This window comes from Panthera pardus, unplaced genomic scaffold (assembly GCF_024362965.1).
Source record: "Panthera pardus isolate Hobbes unplaced genomic scaffold, ASM2436296v1 HiC_scaffold_22, whole genome shotgun sequence".
NCBI lineage: Eukaryota > Metazoa > Chordata > Mammalia > Carnivora > Felidae > Panthera > Panthera pardus.
This window is the reverse complement of record NW_026526788.1, coordinates 51,651,719-51,677,268: the sequence shown is the minus strand read 5'-3', so window position 1 is coordinate 51,677,268 and position 25,550 is coordinate 51,651,719. Positions and strand designations below refer to the sequence as shown.

The 25,550-nt window shown below is 36.2% G+C and overlaps 1 protein-coding gene across 2 annotated transcripts in view; it reads right to left on the bottom strand.

The window, feature by feature from the left end:
- BTAF1 (B-TFIID TATA-box binding protein associated factor 1) overlaps positions 1–25,550 on the bottom strand; it is a 118,165-nt gene that overhangs the window by 49,164 nt on the left and 43,451 nt on the right. For both annotated transcript variants that reach the window (XM_019445075.2, XM_019445076.2), the window contains 6 exons: positions 24,114–24,234; positions 5,562–5,666; positions 4,229–4,378; positions 3,771–3,913; positions 3,329–3,503; positions 1,665–1,868 (listed from right to left, as the gene is read on the bottom strand). In XM_019445075.2, coding sequence (XP_019300620.1) covers positions 1,665–1,868; positions 3,329–3,503; positions 3,771–3,913; positions 4,229–4,378; positions 5,562–5,666; positions 24,114–24,234 — 898 coding nt within the window. The remainder of the gene's footprint in view (positions 1–1,664; positions 1,869–3,328; positions 3,504–3,770; positions 3,914–4,228; positions 4,379–5,561; positions 5,667–24,113; positions 24,235–25,550) is intronic.

Here is a 25,550-nt window from a genome sequence, read left to right as displayed (position 1 = left end):
AGCCATCAAGGAAACACAAAGTAAAAACCACAATGACACTATCATACAACGACCAGAATGGCTTCAGTGAAAAGGAGCAACCACACCAAATGTTGATGGTGATGTGGAACAACCAGAACTCACACATATTGCTGGTAAGAAGATAAAATGATATAGCCGCTTTGGGAGAAGGTCTGCAATTTTTTATAAAAGTAAATAAACAACCACCCTAAAATCCAGCAATTCTACTCACACATATTTACCCACGAGAAATGAAAATATATGTCTACAAAGACACTTGTACAAGAATGTTTATAACAGCTATTTCATAATAGCCAAAACCTTGGAATAGCCCAAGTGTTCATTAACAGGAGAAGGGCTTAACTGTGGTGTATTTATACAGTGGAATAAAACTAATCAGTAAAAAATGAATTATTGATATATATAACAACATGGATGAATTTTAAAAAATCATACTGAAAAAAAAACCTAAAAACCAAACAGCACAGAGTTTATGATTCCAATTATACAAATTCTAGAATCGGCAAAAGTAACCCAGGAGGGAGGAAAAATCAGAATGATGGTTACTTGAGGGCAGGGACAGGCAGGGATTGACTACAAAGTGGTGACAGTACTGTCTGTATCTTGATAGGGATTTGGTTTTCATAGGTATCGTCATCTGTTAAAATTCATCAAATAGTTTAAGATTTGTGGACTTCATAGTATTTTACCTCACAAAAGAGCAAAAACATAAATACTGAATTTTAATGATACAGGTACATATATAGATATATCAGTTTACTGATATCTGTAACTAATTTATAAATGCATCAAAAAAGACAGACTGATGAGTAGACAGTGCAAATATATGTGATAAAGCAAATTTAGTAAAATATTAACTCTGCAATCTAGTTGGGGAGTATATGAATGTTCATTGTGTAATTCTCTTACCTTCTCTCTCTTGTTTTAAGTTTTCGTTAAAAGTTTTCATTTTATCTGTTCACCGAACATGAGGGCTGAACTCATGACTCAGGAGTCACATGCTGCTCCAACTGACCCAGCCCGGTGCCCCTCCCTTACTTTTATGTTTAAATATTTTCATTATAAGTTGAGAGAGGGCTTGAGAAATACTCAGGAACTTATACAGAAGCAGTTTATTCTATACTCTGCCAGTATTAAGCAAAACTGAGAAATGACCAAAAAAATGGAACAGGTTTTTCTAATAAAGGTACATTGGTTTGTTAGAACCTGAGATTTAAAGAAAATTCCTTCCCCCTCCTCTAATTTCAAAAAAAAAAAAAAAAAAAAGAAGGGGCGCCTGGGTGGCTCAGTCGGTTGAGTGTCCGACTTCGGATCAGGTCATGATCTCATGGTTTGTGAATTCGAGCCCCGTGTTGGGCTCTGTGCTGACAGCTCAGAGCCTGGAGCCTGCTTCGGATTCTGTGTCTCCTTCTCCCTCCCCGACTTGTGCTGTCTTTGTCTCTCAAAAATAAATAAATGTAAAAAAAATTAAAAAAAAAAAAAAGTCAATGCAATGAAAACTTTTCTGAAGGGCAGGAGTGACAGGCTATTAAGCCATGGATAGATTCAACAAATTAGTGTTTTTGTGGTAAATATCACATAACAAATTTCTAATCTTTATTTCATGCTCTATCTAAAATTAAGAAAGTTACTTCTTTACTCACCAAGTCATTAGCTTGATCTATTGTAAAAACATTGTTGTTTACTCTACTACCAACTTCAATATGTGCATCAGTTAATGATGAAATAAGCTGTTTACATTCATTCTGCATTCGTGTGAATGGAACGGCAATTTCATCATAATATAAATGTTCTGAAAGGATATCAAGTAAACGTGGCTGCACAGCTAGGGTAACAGCTTTACACTCCTAAAATATAACAGACAAGAAATATTCAGGACAAATATATAAACATAATTCTAGAGATGCATACATTTTCACTTGCAAACTACAAAGTTCCAAATTCCTATTCATCTTGAATCTATGTTCTGTTACCTCCCAGAACATCGTTAGTTGCAGAGAAAAGGTATCACACCCAAACTACTATAATTTTAATATGAATCACTATAGAACATGCACATGGAACTATTATAATTCCATTAAATTTTGCACCTAATCACTCCTACTTTACTCTGAATTTATACCAAGTTTTTATATATATAGCACGGACTTAAAAATATAACTGTAAAAAGAAATCAGTCAGAAAAGAACACTTAGCATGCACTAAAAATGTTATTTAAAAACTCATTATTAGATTTCTTAACAGTTGAACCCATAGCTTCACATGCCATACTGTAGAAATGGATATATATAATTTAAAAGCTACTTACCTGCCCCCAAATTTAACTAACCCTTCCCACTCTCTCTGGTTGTTGCCTGCCCCAACCAGAGGGGGAATGGCCTCAGTGGTGAGCCATGAGGGGTTCTGTGGGATCTGGGTGGTCAGCCTGGGCTTCACAGAGTAAGTCCAGAGAAGCTCTGTGAGGGTCCAGAAACCGAACTGTCAACACTTGCTGCTGAGTCTGAGAGGCACAAAAACACAGCATCACTGCCTCTCCAGCACACCGAGTCCTGCCTAAAAACAGATGAGCCTTGCTTCTTTCCAGAGGCAAAGCTGGGGTCTCAGATGCAACAGAGCATGGCTCAATTACTTTTAGACATAGCTTTGACAAACTGCTAAGAGGCAGTAACAAGAAACTCTCACAGCAAGTGCAGACAGTTAAATTTCCAGAATTCCAGTTAATGGAATAAACAAAGCCAGCAGGAAGTTTCTTTGATTTACAGAAGTAAGTCTTACACAAAATCACATATCTTATTAGAAGTTAAAGGTTAAAGGGGCTGCAAGAGAATGGCTTACTTGGAAACATGAAGACTTTAGTTTAAAGATGGAGGTTTTATTCTTCCTGTGACCAAAAATTCTGCCCTTGCTACTACTCATACAAATCAATCTCAAAGCCTCTTATCTTTTGTAGTGTTCAGATATTAAGGAATGAATGACCAACAGTTTCTGGACTGCTTCCACACATACACATGACTGTTTTGGAGGAACATTTCTTAACAGATTGTAGTATCAAGAGCAAACATTAAGTATGGTCATAGCTAGTAATCTCAGGTACGAAACTGGGGGTTCTAAGAAAAAAGTCTAAGGTTAAAAGCAACTGGAAGAGAAATAATGGTTCACTACAATTTAGAATACTTTTCTAGAACTGTCGGATTTTTATATAGACAAAATTTTGTTCTGTTTATAAAATATAATGAAAATAATCTTAACAGCTAATGGAAATTGGTTTACTTAACTTGTCTTCATTACTTTTGGGGAAAAATCTTACCTTTTGTAAAGCAGCCCATTCACAGATTACCAATGCAACACTAATTCTCTGCAAGGCAGATTTGGAGTTCAAATAGAAGAGTAGTAACTGGCCAAGGGATTCAGCTGGCTTAATTTCTTGGGTTACCACATTTACACCTGGATCACAAATACAGCAACAAAGTGCTCCTAACAACCTAGGAGGGAGAAAAAAGAAGTTACTATAGAACTTACTTGAAGTAAAGTTTCCCCTATTGAAGCTATAACTTTTCACAACAAAGATATAACTCCTCTTTCATCTTCATAAAAAGATATAAATCTTATTTAAAACTTCAAAAAAAAAGAAAAATGTTTAATTACACTTTTTCTTACTCTGTAACTAGTGTGATGGAGGAAGTATTGACAAACACATCAGAAGAATATTTTGGTTCTTTTAAAAGGCTTCTCAATTTTTGTATACTCACTTGGCTGCCATCATTCTGGCCCGCATAACCACAAAATCCCTAGTGGAGGGATCTTCCATGATGGTCTCTGCACCTGCAATGTACTCCTGAAGGACTTCTTTAGTTTGGCTTTGGCCTTGGCGTACCTTACCACATGTTTTTTCCTAGAAAGAAAGGTGGGGGGAGGAGGGGAAACTAACTATAATTAAAGATTAATCATTAAAATTTAATAGGCAACTCTCCTCTATACGCAAAAATACTCTCATTTGTTATCCCGGTAAAATACATTTCTTTTCCCAAAATTTTAATGGATAAAAATTACTATGCATTTTGTCAAGGTCCTCATAAAACAGTAATTTGTCCTTACATTAAATTAATTAAATTACACTTAAGATAAAGCAATACAAATTTCTTACATAGTTTACTCTATTAATATTTAGACCTAAATATACAAATACATTATGTCCCTTTACACTCACCTTGGCTCTGGCTTTGACTTCTAGCAACATATTTAAGTCAATAGGTAAATGAGAAGGCTGCATCATCAAGCAAAGCCAAGCACCCATCCAGGGACAAGCAGCTGCTACCACATAATGAACTGAAGCTTTGCTCAACAGTTCCATCCAAACCTACAAAGTGAAAGAGAAACATGAAAAGTGAAATTTTTCTAGTATGGGGTAATAAAATCTAATACTTATTTTTAGGGATACTGAGTTAAAAAAAAAAAAAAGGTTGGAAATAGCACAGAGATCAATTTTAAAAGTCAACAGAAAACCTTATTTTTAAATGCTGTTTTTTGATAGTTTTGTATACTAACACAAAAGCAAGTTTTAAGGAGAGGAACACAAGAGTTTTCTTCAGTATTTTGCAAAAATCATTTAAAATGTAAGATACCCATAACAATAAGAGTTGTCAAAATCTCAGCTGTTGAAATCCTTTGCATGTATCATAAAGCTCAATACTAATGCAGTCCTATATTCAACATACACTCTTCAACATCTAACAGTTCCTGATAGATGTCCTCTGCTAAAGTTAGAGGTGGTAATGTCCTAGTATAAATTAAGAACAATGTAAGTCTTGACTCATGATCTTACTTAATAAGGTACCTTTCTTGATGCGTAACATTAAATGTAATTAGAAGCCTGTAGAAATAACACCACTGTTAATCCAAGGCTGTTAACAATGAGCCACCTCAGAGGCAATAATTCGAGATTCAATTAACAGATTTGAAAAGTCAAACAGTACCATTTCCCTTTATGAACAGTTAAATATATCAAATAGCTCATCTTTAAAGATCCCAATACACCTTGCAAATAAGGGGGAAAAGTACAAATCTAAACTAAAACGATCAGACTCTGTGTACTACCAATGAATTCCAAAAGATACTTCATAGGATCAATAAGCATACTTATAAACAGCAAAATAAGTGATAAGGAAAAGTCTTTCCTTCATTTTACTTTCTGTACTGAGGCTATCAGAAAGTGCTTAAAACACTCGCCTAGTAGATTCAACTATTATATTCCATAAGAAGACTATTTTCTTGTCATATCTTGCCTGGCCTGAGGATACCCATGTCAGACTTCTGAGCTATAGAACTGTGAAGTAATACATTTATGTTGTTTTAAGCCACTAATTTGTGGTCATTTGATATGGCAGTAATAGAAAACTAACAGTAAGCGATCTCTGACTTTTCAAATGTTTTGATTTCTAATTTCTTAAAATTCCTGACCAACAACAGTATAGCGATTGTGGAAAATTTTTTAAATCTACCAAATCACTGGGGAAAAGAGTACAGATATATTCACTGTGTACCTTGTGAATGAGGTCCAGAATTTCCTGGCTGCTTTCTAATACACAAAACTGAAAAATGTGTCGCAGCATATCAGGCAGAATAGGGATAAGCCAAGATGAAGAGTTCTGAAAACAAAAACAGCAAATCTATAGTATACAATTCTTGGGTGTTAGCTTATTTAAAGAGTTATAAGTCAAGTAATACAACTGTTATATGGCTTTATCAAAAAGGTTCAACTGGGTGATAAGTTTTTACAAGATTTTGGAGCAAGAGAATCCTATTTCTTATTCCAAAGATTTAGAGAAATTAAATATCATCAGAGGAACTAGTATTTTAAAAATGCAGATTCTGTAGTAGCACAGCATAAAGTCTGCTTAGTAGAAAATATAAGATAAGGCTGGGAAAATATTTGGAGGCCGAATTCACTTCACCTGACAAGTGTGCAACCATCTCCTTTTCAATATGGTTGCAAAACGTAATATGGTTTTAGCTATTAGTATGATCTTAAAAAAATCACAAGGTATGCCTTAGCCCATCCAGGGCCAATCTGTCTGTTGCAGATCTGAAAGCTGGCTGACCTATTTTCATTAATTTTGCACCTGTCTTCTAGCAGGCAATGATTTAGGCAGGAAATCTAATGCTGTTACTTTGTATTTACAGGTCTCTTTAATTAGACTGGTGGGGGAAAAGGGTGCAATGAGGAGCTCACTATTATTTTCACTCCTTTAGAGATTATCCTTCTCGGGATTCCTCTCCCGCAACTTTTTTTAAGTAGTTAATGGACCTGTAGTATGCTACTAACTAGGACTCTACTAATCAAAAATTTCCCCCCTAATCTTAGGGAAAGTCTGCAAAGTTTTGATGACCATTTAGCATTAATCCAGTACAGTGTAAACTAATATACAGAAAAATTCTTGCCACAATCTGTTTACTTCACCAAGTTTAAATTAACTATAACCTGGAACACTATTACTAAAGTTATATGTGAATTCAAGCTTAAGAATGGCTTTTGAAAAAAATGTTTTGGTCTGGTTAAATAATTAACATAACAATTATTAGCACTTTATGTTAGTGTTACATGCAGTCCCCAACATTTCTGTAGTGAGCATCAGACAGAGGGGAGTGCATCTGTGGGAATTACTGAGGAAAATAAATGATGGTTATTTAGTGTGACACAGATGGGGTAGTTTTCTTCCCAGTTGCTTTATTCAGATTGATGCTCTCTGCTATGTACTGCCTTCCTAGAACTCAGAATAAAGAGAATTGATGACACACAGAAATCAAATTATCATACAGTTCACTGTACCTGAAAATCCAGGTGAGACTTCTAGCCATCTATACTCCCTCACACTCTATCCTCCAGCCAATTTCCTTTCACCTCCTCTTTACTGCCATCATGTTCTCTCCAGCTTCCAGAGTTTCACCTGCTGCTCCTTCCTTTTACCCTGCTCTTCACTGGTTAAATTCTACTCATCCTTCAGATCTCAGCTTAGACTTCACTTTCAGCAGGACCTTCCCTGACCTTCACTCACCTCACTGGCTAGGATCCTGCAGCATCGTCTACTTCCTCTACCAGACACTCACCTCATTATGTTATTAGAGCTTGTCTAGTTGTCTGGGAGTTTCTCCTGTCTTGTTCAGTTTCCTATTTTAAGCTCTATAAAAGGGTAGAGACCTGTCTCTTTCTGGTCAGTATCTAAAGAATTGTAAACACATATTAGGCACTAAAATATTTGTTGAATAAATCCATATTGCTTAGAGGAAAATGGTTCAACGTCACAGACAGTAATGTGTGAAATTTCCCGCAATTAATAGTTGGTAATAAATCCCTAACTGGCAAAACTGACAGGGTAAGATCTTGCCATTTTTCTTTTGCTACACCCCTTCTGTCTTCCCACAAGCATGCCCACAAAATGAGTAGATGTGGAAAAAAAGCAACAATCTGATCATCACCTCCAGGAACACCTGATTTGATTTCCTGCCTGGAGGCAAATTCATCATCATTTATATCCGTATCAAATGATTTGGGGTTGCAGGGAAGGAGATTTGAAAAGAAGTTACAACAAAGTGATGAATCACACTGAGTTCTTCCACAAATTTGGTCTGAAATCCTATTTTGGCCCACCACAAGAGAAACACACACACAAACGCGCACATGCGCGCCGAACTCTTACACAATTTATAATGCTCTATTCATTTGTCCAATCAATATTTATTGAAAGTCAGCTAAATATTTAACCTCTGCTCTTGCTTTTTAACATCTTTGTAATATCCGGCCCATACCTAATTATGCAAATATTCTCTAATGCCAATCTTATTTAAGTGTATTCTTCTGGTCTTCTACACATGCCTATGTGAAATTTCTTATATCCTGGATCCCCACATTCCAACTCAATTTCATATATACCTTCATGCTAAATATAAGCTTCTTGCTAAAGTTTGCCTTTCAAGCAAGTCAATGCTGTATGTAACTGAGATTTTGGAATGACTCATAAAGTGGCTGTGATGCAAGTGGAATGGAAAAGTTGACCCAGTCAGCAGAACAAAAGATTAATGTCTGGCATATTTTTCTAGATTGATGAGTCAAGTTCCAGCTATAACTCTTAGTGGTTACAACACTAGTTACTCTAGATATTCCAGTAAAGTAGTTCACTGAGAGACATAGAGATCCATAGACAGCACTCTTGTACGTACACACACAGTCATAAGCTAATGAGACAAAACACAAAGGAAAATCACATGGTAAATTCCTTCACTTTCATTGCCAAACTACTAGTTTAACAAAAAAAGTTACACTTTGATGTTAAATCCTTACCAAATGAAACTAGTTTGGTATGCTTAGAAGTTATTCTTTCATGCAATACTTCCAAATGTTAACATCACAAACGCTATGGTATGTCACAGAGAAGTCTAATGGTAGTAAGATTTCATAAATAACTGTATTAACTGTCGTTTTATTTAAGGATATTTTAGAGACGTGTATGCCTGCATACACAGTCATTATGGGATAAACCTTAAGATTAAGGACATCTTTGTCATAAAGTCTTCTGGTTTCATAAAGTAAAACATAACAAAAAATTACTAAAGATAATCAGAATCCTTTCAAGGAAATAGAGGCATCAGTCTTTAAGAGGTACAGTGCAGATTTGGCCTCAACACTGCAGTTATTGAGAGGAATGGATTGAGAAGTTAGAAAATGAAACCAGTTTCAGCAATAGAGTTACCAGCAATTTAAAGAAGAGTTCATTTCACTTTGTACTTAAGATGACTTAATATACAAAAGTGAGAAAGCAATTCAATAGGCACTTAAATCCATTTTGTCTCCATGTAAAATTTATAATTTTTTTTTTACATTTTTATTTATTTTTGAGAGAGAGACAGAGCACAAGTTGGGGAGGGGCAGAGAGAGAGGGAGACACAGAATCTGAAGCAGGCTCCAGCCTCCAAGCTGTCAGCACAGAGCCTGACATGGGGCTCAAACTCACAGACCGTGAGATCATGACCTGAGCTGAAGGCAGACACTTAACCAACTGAGCCACCCAGGCGCCCCTCCATGTAAAATTTAAAACTGAAAGTCAGCCAGAATTGGACCAGATTCTGAGCCTGAAATCAGTAACTGTGAGTGGTGCAGCTACAAGAGCTTGGGAAAGTTTAATTTTTGGTCACCAGTTCCTTCATCGGCAACACAGAATGGCAGTAGCCACCCATGTTACATGCTTACCAGCATTCACAGCATAAAGGCCTCAATAATAACTTGGATTATTACTATAATATCATTCTTACACCTCAGTATATAAATAAGATTGCAAATTATTAGAAAAGAATTCCCAGAACTTGAAGTATTAATTATTGTTCTTACTATCTGTACTATTAATTATTTGTACAGCATTAACATTTTAATAAAGCACTTTCATTTACATTATCTTACTTAGCCCATATAAGTCTAAGGAACACTGGGTGAAGATTATCACCAGAACAGTTAAAGCAACTTGACCAAGATCATAAATTTAACAAACAGTAGAGCCAAGGTTAGAATCCAGATTTTTTATTTAGTTAAGGCATCTTTTCATTAAGCCACTGAAGTAATAATAGTCATAGAAAGCAGCTCAGAAAAAGGGAAGTTCAAGTGAGAACAGATTTTTTTTTTTTAATGTTTATCGATGTCACAAATAGCGAGATTATGACCTGAGCCAAAATCAACAGTCAGGCACCTAACCAAATGAGCCACCAGGTACCCCAATGAGAACAGATCTTTATCATCACCATACGTCTATCATCTCTCACCCAAATTCCTGGAGCCAAATATATTTTGAAATTCATAATTTTTCAAATTTTATAACAATACTGAAGTTGTATATACTGCATGCTATGTAATATCCTCAACAGGGCCTGTGGTGGCACCCAAATATGTTATTATTTCTGAAGCAAAATTTGTGAATGGGCGTATTTACTAGGATAAAGACTTAAAAGTTTCTCTTCAAGATGAGCAGGCTTTTCACCAAATGAGTAGTTTGAGAAGTTGGTTCACTTTACAAAAAAAAAAACTTCGGATTTCAAAACTGCAAATAAGAGATCATGAACTTGTATTATAAGACAGTTTGCAGGTAGCTATGAAGCAGTCAATAGCAACCATCAGGTAATGCTGTAGAGAAGAATACAATAACAGATACAACCATCGGACATAGTTTACTCTGATACTTTCTCAGCAAATAATGTTGCTGAGATCATAAAAGTAATAATAACCATTAAGTTTTCACTGCATCATGACTTTAGGTAATAACAACAAAAACATCACAGTGAGTTATAGAAGCTGGAATTGTTTAGTGGCACTAGAGAACTGCCCTATTCCCTGAAGGAAAGATACAGAAAGAAAGGGAGATAATATTTTGGAAGGACAGTGTATATGTGGGGGGGAGGGGACAAGTGATGAGCCATGTGCCAAAATACTCTCATGAAAGGAATCAAAGGCATCCAAATTGGTGAGCAAGAAGTAAAACTGTCACTATTTGCAGATGACACGATACTATATAGAGAGAACCCTAAAGACTTTACCAAAATCCTACTAGAAATGACAGATGAATTCAGTAAGCTTGCAGGGTATAAAATTAATATACAGAAATCTGCTGCATTTCTCTGCACCAATAATGAAGCAACAGAAAGAGAAGAAAATAATCCCATTTACAACTGTACCAAAAATAATAACTAGGAATACAGTTAACCAAGGAAGTGAGAGACCTGTACCCTGAAAAATAAAACTGATGAAAAAAACTGAAGATAACACAAATGGAAAGATATTCCATGCTCCTGGACTGGAAGAACAAATATTGCTAAAATGCCCATAACACCCACACCAATCTACAGATTTAATACAATCCCTAAAAAAATACCAACAGGGATAGGGGATGGGGGAGAGGGGAAAGTAGGTGATGGGCAATGAGGAGGGCACTTGTTGGGATGAGCACTGGGTGTTGTATGGAAGCCAATTTGACAATAAATTATATTAAAAAAAAGAAAGAAAACTGAAATTAAAAAAGAAAAAAAATACCAACAGGGAGTGCCTGGGTGGCTCGGTCAGTTAAGCGCCTGACTCGATTTTGGCTCAGGTCATGATCTCACAGTTCATGAGATCAAGTCCTATGCCGAATCTGCACTGTCAGCACTGTCAGAATAAATAAATGTCAACGTAAATATTTTAAAAAATATACCAACAGCATTTTTCACAGAACTAGAACAAACATTCCAGAGCTAGAACATTCCTAAAATTTGTATGGAGCCACAAAAGACCCTGAATGGCCCAAGTAATTTTGAAAACAGAACAAAACTGGAGGTATCACATTCCTAGATTCCAAGTTATACTACAAAGCTGTAGTAATCAAAACAGTATGGTGCTGGAACACAGACACATAGATCAATGAAACAGAATAGAGAGCCAGAAATAAACCCATGATTATATATTATATGGTCAATTGATCGTTGATAAAGGAGGCAAAAATATGCAATGAGAAAAAGTCTCTTCAACAAATGCTGTTGGGAAAACTGGACAGCTACATGCAAAAGAATGAAACTGGACTACCACCTTCTTACACCATACACAAAAATAAAACTCAAAATGGATTAAGGACCTAAATGTGAGCCTGAAACCATAAAAATCTTAGAAGAGAGCACAGGCAGTAATTTCTCTGACACTGGCCATAGGAACATTTTTTTTTTTAGATAGGTCTCCTCAGGCAAGGGAAACAAAAGCAAAAAATAAACTAAAAGCTTTTGCACAGCAAAGGAAACAATCAACAAAACCAGAAGGCAACCTTCAGAATGGGAGCAGATATTTACAAATGACATACCTGATAAAGGGTTAGTATCCAAAATATATAAAGAACTTCTAAAACTCAACACCAAAAAAAAAAAAAAAAATACAATTGAAAAATGGGCAGAAGACATGAATGGACATTTCTCCAAAGAAGACATACACATGGCCAATACACACATGAAAAGATGCTGAACATCACTCATCATCAGGGAAATGTAAATCAAAGCTACAGTGCAATATCACACTTGTCAGAATGGGGGGGGGGGGGGGGCGGGGGGTCACAGAAGGAATGACTGGTCATGTGTCTGTGAGGGTGCAAACTTCCTGTTCCGTAGACCAGAGACACCATTTTCATCATTAGGCCACCAACACTGATCAACCCCAGTGAGCCAAACAGTGCCACCAAGTGGAGAATGAAGCCATTACACCAAGCCCCACCTCCCTGAGCCCTCCAGGCACCTCTACTCTAAGGCATGTGGGCCTGAGAATCAGAGTAGCAGGTCCTTCTCCCAGAAGATCAGCACAAATCCCTTCTGCTATCTTAGTCAATTGACCATAGACTGCTGCAAAGTGCCACCTGCAGGGCAAAGGAGATCTAGCTTCATTTGGGTTTTTTGTTTGTTCATTTTTGTTGTTGTTGTTGCTTCTGTTTTGGTTTTGCTATTTTTGTTTTCGTGGATACAGAAGGAGCAAAGTTTATTTTATTTTACTACTTAAAAAATGTTTTCTCTCTTCTTTTTTTCTATCAAGCTTCTCTTAATAAGCAGACCAAAACACACCTAGGATCTAACTTCCTTTATTTGATTTTTTTAATTCTTTAATTTTTATTTCATTCTAATATTACTGTTTTTTCTTCCTCCAAAATGACAAGACAGAGAAATTCACCTCAAAAGAAAGAACAGGAAGAAATGATGGCCAGTGATTTAACTAATGCAGATATGAATAAGATGTCTGAACTAGAATTTAAAACAACAATTATAAAGATACTAGCTGGGCTTGAAAAAAGCATAGAAGACACCAGAGAATCCCTTTCTACAAAGAAAAGAACTAAAATCTAGTAAGGTCAAAATTTAAAATGCTATACATGAGAGGCAATCCCAAATGTAGGCCATAAAAACGAAGATGGACAAGCCAGAAGAGCAAATTATCAGTACAGAAGATAAACAATGAAGCTGAAAGAAGAGGGAAACAAAGGTCAGGGATCATGAAGGCAGAATTAGGGAACTCAGTGATTTATTAAAACATAACAACATTCGGGGGCGACTGAGGGGCTCAGCTGGTTAAGTGTCAGGCTCTTGATTTCAGCTCAGGTCATGATCTCACAGTTTGTGGGATTGAGCCCCGTGTCAGGCTCTGTGCTAACAACAAGGAGCCTGCTTGGGATTCTCTCTCACCTTCTCTCTCTGGCCTTCCCCGGCTTGTGTGCTCTCTCTCTCTCTCTCTCAAAACAAATAAACATTTAAAAAAGTAATAACATTCATATTATATGAATCCCAGAAGACGAAGGGAGAGAAAAAGGGGCAGAAGGTTTACGTGAGCAAATTATAGCTGAAAACTTCCCTAATCTGGGGAAGGGAACAGACATCAAAATCCAAGTAGCACAGAGAGCTCCATTAAATTCAACAAAAGCCAGGCATCACCAATATACCATAGTGAAATTCACAAAATACACAAAGAAAGAATCCTGAAAGCAGCAAGGGGAAAAAAGTCATTAACCTAACACTGAGAGACAAATCAGGTTTGCAGGAGACCTGTCCACAGAAACTTGGCAGGACAGAAAGAAGAGGCAAGATAAATTCAACGTGCTGAATGGGAAAAATATGGAACCAAGAATACTCTATGCAGCAGGGTTGTCATTCAAAATAGAGTAAGAGAGGGGCACCTGGGTGGCCGACTTCAGCTCAGGTCATGATCTCACCGTCCGTGAGTTCAAGCCCCATGTCGGGCTCCGTGCTGACAGCTCAGAGCCTGGAGCCCGCTTCAGATTCTGTTTCCCTCTCTCTCTGCCCCCCTCGCCCCCACTCATGCTCTGTCTCTCTCTGTCTCAAAAATAAATAAAAACACTAAAAAAAAAAAAAAAAAAATAGAGTAAGAGATAGAGTTTCTCAGACAAAAACTAAAGGAGTTTGTGACCACTAAACCAGCCCTGCAAGAAATTTCAAGGGGAATTCTTTGAGTTGGGAGAGGAGGGGAGGGAAACTAAAAGCAACAAAGACTAAAAAGTACCAGAGCATCACCAGAAACACCAACTCTACAGGTAACACAATGGCCCTATTTCAGATCTTTTAATAATCACTCTGAATGTAAGTGGATGAAATACTCTAGTACAGGGTATTAGAACAGATTTAAAAACAAGGTCCATCTATATGCTGCCTACAAGAGACTCATTTTAGACCTAAAGACAACTGCAGACTGAAAGTGAGGGGATGGAGGACCATCTATCATGCTAATGGACATCAATGAAAGCTGAAGTAGCCATACTAATACAAGACAATCTAGATTTTAAAACAAAAGTTGTAACAAGAGATAAAGAACAGTATTATATCATAATTAAGGGAGGGGTCTATCCATCAAAAATATCTAACAATTGTAAATATTCATGCCAGCTTGGAAGCACCCAAATATATAAATCAATTAATAACATAAAGAAACTCATTGATAATAATACAATTATGGTAGGGGGCTTTAACACCCCACTTACAGCAATGGACAGATCATCTAAGCAGAAAATCAACAAGGAAACAATGGCTTTGAACACACTGGACCAGATGGAATTTATTTCATCCTAAAACAGAATACACATTCTTCTCGAGTACACACGGAACATTCTCCAGAAGAGATCACATACTGGATCACAAATCAACCCTCAACAAGTACACAAAGATTGGGATCATAGCATGCATATTTTCAAATCACAGTGCTATGAAACTTAAAGTGTACCACAAGAAAAAAATTTGGAAAGCCCTTAAATACATTAAGGTTACAGAACATCCTACTAAAGAATGAACAGATTAACCAGGAAATCAAAGAAGAAATTTAAAAAATACATGGAAGCACATGAAAATGAAAACATGACAGTCCAAAATCTTTGGGATGCAGCAAAGGCAGTTATAACAAGGAAGTATATTACAATTCAGGCCTATCTTGAGAAGCAAGAAAGGTCCCTACACAACTTAATCTTACGCCTAAAGGAGCTAGAAAAGAGACAGCATATAAAGTCTAAACCAGCAGAAGAAGGGAAATAATAAAGATTAGAGCAGAAATAATTGATAAAAACAGAACAGATCAACAAAACTAAGAGCTGGTTCTTCGAAAAAATTAACAAAATTGATAAATTCTTAGCGAAACTTACCAAAAAGAAAAGAGAAAGGATCCATATAAAATCACTAATGAAAGAGGAGAGATCACAACCACCAACAGAGAAATTTAAACAATTATAACAAAATATTATCAAAATTACATGCCAACAAACAGGGCAATGTGGAAGAAATGGACAAATTCGTAGAAACTGACAAACTACCAAAACTGAAACAGGAAGAAATAGAAAATTTGCACAGACCCATAACCAGCAAAGAAACTGAATAAAAATCTCCCAACAAATAAGAGTCCTGTGCCAGATGGCTTCCCAGGAGAATTCTACCAAACATTTATAGAAGAGTTAATAAATATTCTTCTCAAACTGTTCCAAAAAAAAAAATAGAAAGAAAACTCCCAAACTCATCCTATCGATAAGGGTTTAGTATCCAAAATCTATAAAGAACTTATCGGGGTGCCTGAGCGGCTCAGTCAGTTAAGCATCCAACTTCGACTCAGGTCATGATCTCACAGTTCCTGGGTTCGGGCCTGGCAACAGGCTCTGTGCTGACAGCTCAGAGCCTGAAGCCTGCTTCAGATTCTGTGTCTCCCTCTCTCTCTGCTCCTCCCCTGCTTGTACTCTCTCTCTCAAAAATAAACAAACATTAAAAAAAAAAAAGACCTTATCAAGTATCTAAAAAACAAATAACCCAGTTAATAAACTGGCAGAAACATGAATAGACACTTTTACACAGAAGACATCCACATGCCTAACAGACACATGAAAAGATTTGCTCAACATCACTCATCATCCGGGAAATGCAAATCAGAACCACAATGAGGTACCACCTCACACTTTGTCAGAATGGATAAAATAAACAACACAAGAAACAACAGGTATTGAAGAGGATGCGGAGAAACCCTCTTGCACTGTTGATGGTTATGCAAAATGGTGCGGCAACTTTGGAGAACAGTATAGAGGTTCTTCAACAAACTAAAAATACACTACCCTATGATCCAGCTATTGCACCGTTAGGTATTTACCCAAAACACACAAAAATACAGATTCAAAGGGGTACATTCACCCCAACGTTTATAGCAGCATTATCAACAAGGCCAAACTATGGAGAGAATCCAAATGTCCATCAACTAATGAATGGGTAAAGAAGATGTGGTTGGGGCACCTGGATGGCTCAGTCAGTTCAGCATCCGACTCTTGGTTTTGGCTCAGGTCATGATCTCACAGTGGTTCGTGAGTTCAAGCCCCACATCGGGCTCTGTGTGGAGCCTGCTTGGGATTCTCTCCCCCTCTCTCTCTGCCCCCTGCCTCTGCTCTTGCATGCGCGTTCTCTCTCTCAAAATAAACTTAAAAAAAAAAATTTATTTATGCACATGGAATGTCCTCCAGAATAGATCACATACTGGGACACAAATCAGTCCTCAAGTACAAAAAGATTGAGATCATACCATGCATATTTTTAGACCACAACACGGTGAAACTCTAAATCAATCACAAGAAAAAATTTGGAAAGGTAAACAAATACTTGGAGACTAAAGAACATCTTACTAAAGAATGAATGGGCCAACCAAGAAGTTAAAGAGGAAATTAAAAAGTACATGGAAGCCAATGAAAATGATCATACCACATCCCAAAACCTCAGGGACACAGCAAAGGCAGTTGTAAGAGGGAAGTATATAGCAATCCAGGCCTTCCTAAAGAAGGAAGAAAGGTCTCAGATACATAACCAAATTTACACCTTAAAGAACTGGAAAAAGAACAGTAAATAAAACCCAAAACCAGCAGAAGACAGGAAATAAAGATCAGAGCAGAAATCAATGCTACCAAAACCAAAAAAACAGTAGAACAAATCAATGAAACCAGAAGCTGGTTCTTTGAAAGAATTAATAAAATTGATAAACCACTAGCCAGTTTGATCAAAAAGAAAAAGGAAAGGACCCAAATAAATAAAATCAAGAATGAAAGAGCAGAGTTCACAACCAAGACAGCAGAAATAAAAACAATAAGAGAATATTATGAGCAATTATACACCAATAAAATGGGCAATCTGGAAGAAACAGACAAATTCCTAGAAACATATAAACTACCACAACTGAAACAGGAAGAAATAGAAAATTTGAACAGACCCATAACCAGTAAAGAAATCGAATTACTAATAAAAAAACATCTCCCCAAAAACAAGAGTCCAGGGCCAGATGGCTTTCCAGGGGAATTTTACCAAACATTTAAGGAGAGTTAACACCTATTCTCTTGAAGCTGTTCCAAAAAATAGAAATGGAAGGAAAACTTCCAAACTCTATGAAGCCAGCATTACCTTGATTCCACAATCAGACAGAGACCCCACTAAAAAAGCACTAGTGACCAATTTCCCTGATGAATATGGATGCAAAAACCCTCAACTAGGTATTAGCCAACTGGATCCAAAAATACGTTAAAAAAAATTATTCACCACGACCAAGTGGGATTTATACCTGGGATGCAGGGCTGGTTCAACATCTGCAAATCAATGTGATTCATCACATCAATAAAACAAAGGACAAGAACCACACGATCCTCTCACTAGATGCAGAGAAAGCATTTGACAAAATACAGCATGCTTTCTTCATAAAAACCCTCAAGAAAGTAGGGGTAGAAGGATCATACCTCAAGATCATAAAAGCCATATACGAAAGACCCAATGCTAATATCATCCTCAGTGGGGAAAAACTGAGAGATTTCCCCCTAAGGTCAGGAACAAGACAAGGATGTCCACTCTCGCCACTGTTATTCAACACAGTATTGGAAGTCTTAGCCTCAGCAATCAGACAACACAAAGAAATAAAAGGCATCCAAATCAGCCAGGAGGAGGTCAAACTTTCACTCTTCGCAGATGACATGATACTCTATAAGGAAAACCCAAAAGATTCCACCAAAAAACTGCTAGAACTGATCCATGAATTCAGCAAAGTTGCAGGACGTAAAATCAATGCACAGAAATCAGTTGTATTCCTACAGACTAATAATGAAGCAACAGAAAGAGAAATCAAGGAATCAATCCCATTTACAATTGCACCAAAACCCATAAAATACCTAGGAATAAATCTAACCAAAGGGGTGAAAAATCTATACACTGAAAACTATAGATAGCTTATGAAAGAAAATAAAGAAGAGACAAAAAAATGGAAAAATATTTCATGGTCCTGGATAAGAAGAACAAATATTGTTAAAAATGTCAATACTACCCAAAGCAATATACATATTCATTGCAATACCTATCAAAATAACGCCAGCATTCTTCACAGAGATAGAACAAACAATTCTAAAATTTGCATGAAACCAGAAAAGAACTCAAATAGCCAAAACAATCTTGAAAAAGAAAACCAAAGCTGGAGGCATCACAATCCCGGACTTCAAGCTGAATTACAAAGCTGTAATCATCAAGACAGTATGGTACTGACACAAGAACACTCAGATCAATGGAACAGAATAGAGAACCCAGAAATGGACCCACAAACGTATGGCCAACTAATCTTTGAAAAAGCAGGAAAGAATATCCAATGGAATAAAGACAGTCTCTTCAGCAAGTGGTGCTGGGAAAACTGGACGGCGACATGCAGAAGAATGAACCTGGACCACTCTCTTACACCATACACAAAAACAAACTCAAAACGGATGAAAGACCTAAATGTAAGACAGGAAGCCATCAAAATCCTCGAAGAGAAAGCAGGCAAAATCCTCTTTGATGTCAGCTGTAGCAACTCCTTACTCAACATGTCTCCAGAGGCACGGGAAACAAAAGCAGAAGTGAACTACTGGGACCTCATCAAGATAAAAAGCTTCTGCACAGCAAAGGAAACAATCAGCAAAACTAAAAGGCAACTGACTGAATGGGAGAAGATATTTGCAAATGACATATCAGATGAAGGGTTGGTATCCAAAATCTATAAAGAACTTATCAAACTCAACATGCAAAAGACAAAGAATCCAGTGAAGAAATGGGCAAAAGACATAAATAGACACTTCTCCAAAGAAGACATCCAGATGGCAAACCAACACATGAAAAAATGCTCAATATTACTCATCATCAGGGAAATACGAATCAAAACCACAATGAGATACTACCTCACACCAGCCAGAATGGCTAACATTAACAACTCGGGCAACAAAAGATGTTGGGGAGGATGCAGAGAAAGAGGATCTCTTTTGCACTGCTGATGGGAATGCAAACTGGTACAGCCACTCTAGAAAACAGTATGGAGGTTCCTCAAAAAATTAAAAATAGAACTACCCTACAATCCAGCAACTGCACTACTAGGCATTTATCCAAGGGATACAGGTGTGCTGTTTCGAAGGGGCACATGCACCCCAGTGTTTATAGCAGCGCTATCAACAACAGCCAAAGTATGGAAAGAGCCCAAATGTCCATCAGCAGATGAATGGATAAAGAAGATGTGGTGTGTGTGTGTATATATATATACACATATATATAAATATATATGTGTGTATATATATATATATGTATGTATGTATATGTGTGTGTGTGTATATATATATATATATATATATATCCTCGAGGAGAAAGCAGACACACACACAAACACACACACACACACACACACACACACACAGTGGAGTATTACTCTGCACTCAAGAAGAAATGAAATTTGCAACTATGTGGATGGAACTAGAGGGTATTATGCTAAGCAAAATTAGTCAGAGAAAGATATCGTATGACTTCACTCATACGAGGAATTTAAGATACAAAACAGATGAACATAAGAGAAGGGAAGCAAAAATATAAAAACAGGGAGGGGGACAAAACATAAGAGACTTTTAAATATAGAGAACAAACAGAGGGTTAATGGAGGGGTTGTGGGAGATGGGATGGGCTAAGTGGGTAAGGGGCATTAAGGAATCTACTCCTGAAATCACTGTTGCACTATATGCTAAGTAACTTGGATGTAAATTTAAAAAATAAATTAAAAAAATAAAAAAATTATTTAAAGATGTGTTATATACATATACTCTACAATAGAATATTACTCAGCCAACAAAAAGAATGAAATCTTGCCATTTGCAACAACGTGAATAAGCTAGAATATATTATGCTGAGTGAAATAAGTCAATCAGAGAAAGACAAATACCACATGATTTCACTCATATGTCGAATTTAAGAAACGTAACAGATGAACAATGGGGGGCATACAGAAGAGAGGAAAACAAACTACAAGGGACTCTTAATGACAGAGAACAAACCATGGTTTGACAGAGGGAGATGGTGGGAGATGGGCTAGATGCGTGATGGGTACTAAGGAAGACACTTATGATGAGCACTGGGTGTTGTATGTAAGTGATGAATCACTGAATTCTACTCCTGAAATCAAAATTGCAATGTATTTTAACTAAAATTTACATTTAAAAAATGCAAAAATACATACATACATATATACATACGTACGTACGTACATACGTATAAATAAGGGAGGATTAGGGGTCTTTTGTTTTTTGTGGGGTTTTTTTTGGGAAGACTAGTTTTTAGCCCTATCACCCAAATCCTCCTGGTCCTTCAGCACTTAGTCTAACCTTCAGTGCTGCTTCCTGACATCTCTCATTTTCTGCTCTTCCATTATTTAACTCTTTTATTAAACTTATCATGGAAGGGGCAGCTGGGTGGCTCAGTCAGTTAAGCTTCTGACTTTGGCTCAGGTCCTGATCTCATGGTTCATGGGTTCAAGCCCCACATCAGGATCTCTGCTGTCAGCATGGAGCCCGCTTCAGATCCTCTGTCCCCCTTTCTCTACCCCTCCCCTGCTCACATTTTCTCTCTCAAAAATAAATAAATGTTTAAGAAAAAAACTTATCATGTAAGAGTCTTGTCACAATCACGCTGTAAATTTTTACAAGGTAAAAATAAGAACCATGTTGGATTTTTTAAAAATTTCTCTGAATAACCTGCATAGAATTTTATACAAATTTATTTAACAAATATTGGAGAGCTCTGCATAAGTGGTGGCTGACATACTACAAATCACAAATAAAGAACAGTAAGAGTTCTGGTATATGATCAAGAGTCCTCATCGTCAATTTTTTACATATACTAGGGCCAAAGTTTCATTTACAAGCCAGTAAAGGCAAATTCAAAAGACAAAAATAGTTGAGTCCTAGATAAGAAAATCAACACTGCAGAACATAGAGATGTTTTCACAACCATGTAATTTTAATAACCAATATCGACAATCATTTAGGGGCTAAAAAATAGAGAAGAGGATTTAGAACAACCTTGGTATCTTACCTAAACTGTAAAAATTTTGAAATAGAAGAGGAAACACCACATTATAAGACTAACAAGAGAAGTCAGATTGAGATTGACAGATTAGAGAGAAAAAAAAAAATAGGAAAGAGCAATTGAAAAAGAACAGTTCAGTCACTGACAGCAGCACCTCTCATGTATCACAATATTCCCACACTATACCATAGTAAGCACCATATAAAAACTAATAACCAACAAACAATATTGGTGGGCTGATTGATCAAAAAATATTACCTTATGTTTAATACAGTTGAAGATCATGATCAGGTGTGTCAATCATTTTAATGTTAACTATTTTTGGTTAAAAAGTATGTTTCAGTTATTTAGAAAATCCATTTATATATAATACTATAAATAAATTACTAAAATACCTAACTTATGTAAATATATTACCAAATAATTAAAAACCACTGAAGTTAAAAAGAGGCTGCAAGTAGTTTAATCACCTTAATAAAAAACAGAAAGACTTAAAAGAACGATGTTGGACGTGTATCCAAAATACACAAAGAAATCTTAAAATTCAAGAGTAAGAAAACTCAATCCAAAAAAAAAAAAAAAAGGAAAAAACCTGAATAGACATTTCAGCAAAGAAGAGATACAGATGGCAAATAAGCACATGAAACTATGCTCAACATCACATATCATTGGAAAACTGCAATTTTAAGTAAGATACCGCTACACATTTATTAGAAGGGCTAAAATCTACAACATTGACAATATCCAGTATTGGTGAGGATGCGCAGCAACAAGAACTCTCATTCACTGCTGATGGAAATACAAAATGGTACAGCCGCTTTGAAAGACACTTTCTTATAAAATTAAACATCTCCTTATGCTCTTTGGTGTTTACCTAAGCACACTGAAAATTTGTGCCCATACGAAAACCTGCACATGAATGTTTACAACTTTATTCATAATTGTCCAAAACAGGAAGCAACCAAGATATCCTCAATAAGTGAGTAAATCAACTGTTGGTATGCCCATACAATGGAACATTATTCAATGATAAGAAGGAATGATCTATCGAGTCACAAAAAGACATAAAGAAACCTTAATTTCACATTGCTAAGTGAAAGAAGCCAATCTGAGAAGGCTACATATTGCATGACTCTCAACTATTTGACATTCTGGAAAAGGTAAAACTATGGAGACTTAAAAAAGGTAAGTGACTGTTAAGAATCCGGAAGGAGGAAAAGAGGGGTACTTAAGTGGAGCACAGGCCTTTTTTTTTTTTAAGGCAGTGAAACTAGTTTATATGATACTGTAATGGCAGATACATACCACTGTGCATTTGCCAAAACCCATACAAAACAGTATGAAGAGTGAACCCTAATATAAACTATGGACTTTACTTAATAATAATGGATGAATATTGGTTACCAAGCATAAGAAATGTACTACACTAATGCAAGATGTTAACTATAGGGAAAAGTGTGGGTGGGGGAATATGGAGGCATATACGAACTACATACTTTTCACTCAATATTTTGGTCAACCTAAAACTGCTCTTAAAAGTAAATCTGTTAGAAAAACAATAACATGAAATAAGGAAATCTGTTAACTTTAAGAGGATTAACCAAAGCAAATTTAACCTTACACCAAAAACATTTAGACAAAAACCACAAAACAAAAATGAAGTGAAAATTCAAAACAACCCATGCCAGTGTGTCTTATCAGCCCATGCCTCATCAAATGAGGATTATAAAACACACCTGATAGACCTCAGAAGATTCTGATTAGATCAAATAAAAAAATACAGCAAAACAAAATTTATAGACACTGATTCAAAGAAGTACAATCCCATGCTGCAGATTAAAGCAAGTCTACATGGAATATTTCTAATTCACAAAGAAATGTGTGGTTAGTGAACACAAGAGAGACATTTACCCATCCTAGAATCTACTGTCTTAAAAAAACAAAACAAACAAACACAAAAACCCACTGCTTTTTAAAGATCACTGGCTCAAACTGTAGTGCCAACAAATAACAGCATGTCCTAAGAATGGATTATGATACTTCCCTACATTCTAGTATTTCGTTTGACCTATAGTTACTTTAAAAATAGAAATGTTAAGTCTTTTATAGGCAGGGCAAAGATTCCTTAGGTCAGCACAGATTCCATTCACATACTGATATTACCTGAATGATCTCTCTAGGCACTTCATGTTGTGACTTCTGATGTTTACTATCCTTGGAAATACCATGTGCTTAAGATTAATTCTTAAGAGAGGCAAGTGCCTAGTAATTTCATCATCACTCTTTAGAAGTCATACTGTAGAGCTCCAAATGTAGCCTCCTAACCTGGGATATGTTCTGCCAACCACCTATCTGACAACCACATGAAGCAAGCTAAGACTGAATAACAGATCTCTGAAACAAAGAGATTATTCGATTGATCTTTCACTCAACAAGTATTTGTTGAAGGCCTCCTATGTGTTAAGCACTATTCCAAGTGCTGGGAATACGACCTAGAACAAAATATTAAAATATTTCTGCCCTCATGGTGATTATATTTTTATATGTCTACATGGTCACCATACCATTTCTACTAGCCCAGCATCCTCCTGATCTTTGGCTATGTAGCAAAGGTAACCAGACTGATTGAGTTTATAAAATGATTCTATGTAATTTCAGTATCACTACACATAGTTATTAGTTCTTACCTGGTCCTGTGTTGATAATAACGTAAATAGAGTCTCCAATGCTGCTCTTCGAACTGATGATATAGTGTGATGCAAAAAAGGCCAGACACGTGGAACTAGAACTGTGAGTGACTGCTGAATACTAATAAACAAGACACAAATTAGGCTTACTCATTTTCAGTTGAAATTCTATTGATACATTTTCTAAATATGTCCTGTGGACCTCATACCTTTTTTGATGAATAAATTCTAAAAAGGTAGTATTTTCATATGAACGTTCATTTAACATCCTCATTCAAAACTGCTATTATACCACCAGAATACCCAGAGCAAACGCAGTCATAAATATCAACATTAAGTTCTATGGTACTAATGCCACGAATTACCTTTGTCAAAGTAGAACTTTCCAATATAGCTGCCCTTTTTTCAGTCTGTTCTTAGGAAAATGGAACATGTGTCTTAACTGGTAGGCTACACAAAATCAAGATTAATTTTTTCTTCTTTCCCATGGCTAACCCCAATCAGTAACCATTAGATGCACATAACTTATATTCCCCATTGGGGTCATCTCTGCCACATTATCAAATGAGCAAGAGGTGGCATGGTAGTAGCTTCGAAATCTGTCATCCTGATTTAGCATTACTAAAGTTAGGAAAACTCAGATTATCTTCCTTCTCACAATTAGAATTTAAATGGAAAAGCAAGCAAAGCCACTTCTAGGCTAACAACTTGGACCACAGAATTCCTGTCGTATCCATGAGTCATTTATAAAAACTACCTTGAATTAGGAAATGATTTAGAAATAGCATTTGAAATATATAACTCTAGAAAAAGGCATGAATAAAAAAGAATATGGCAGGTGTTAACTATATGTTCTTTTGTGGTTCCCCTCAGGTCTATATTTTAGCATTATTTTCATCACTTGCAGGTTTGTATGAACATCTCTTCTCACATTTATTTACATGTTTAGTAAATTTACTTATAAAATTATTAAACACATGAACAGAGACAAAAAACAGACTCAAACTATGTAAAAGCATTATAACAAGGTCTTGTTAATAGAGTAACTTTTAACTGTTCATGCTCCAAATGACATGCTGCATTTCTTCTTACATAGCTGGAAAGTATCTGCCAAATATCATAACATGTGAAACAAATTTCCTAACAGGGCAATTTTGAAAAATAAATACATAAAAACTACATTATTTCACACATTATTGTATTTCATACATTATTTCTGAATTAACAGAATTTTTACTACTTCTTTCATTTCCTTACATTATCTAGCTTTCCTGACACTACTCAAAGATTTTTTTTTTTTTTTAAGTCCTAAACCCTTTATTTAGGACAGTGGTTAACACAGGCTCACAATCCAAACCCACATCACCCTGTTTTTAAATAAAGGTTTACTGGAACACAGCCATATTCATTCCTTATGCGTTGTCTATGGCTACTATT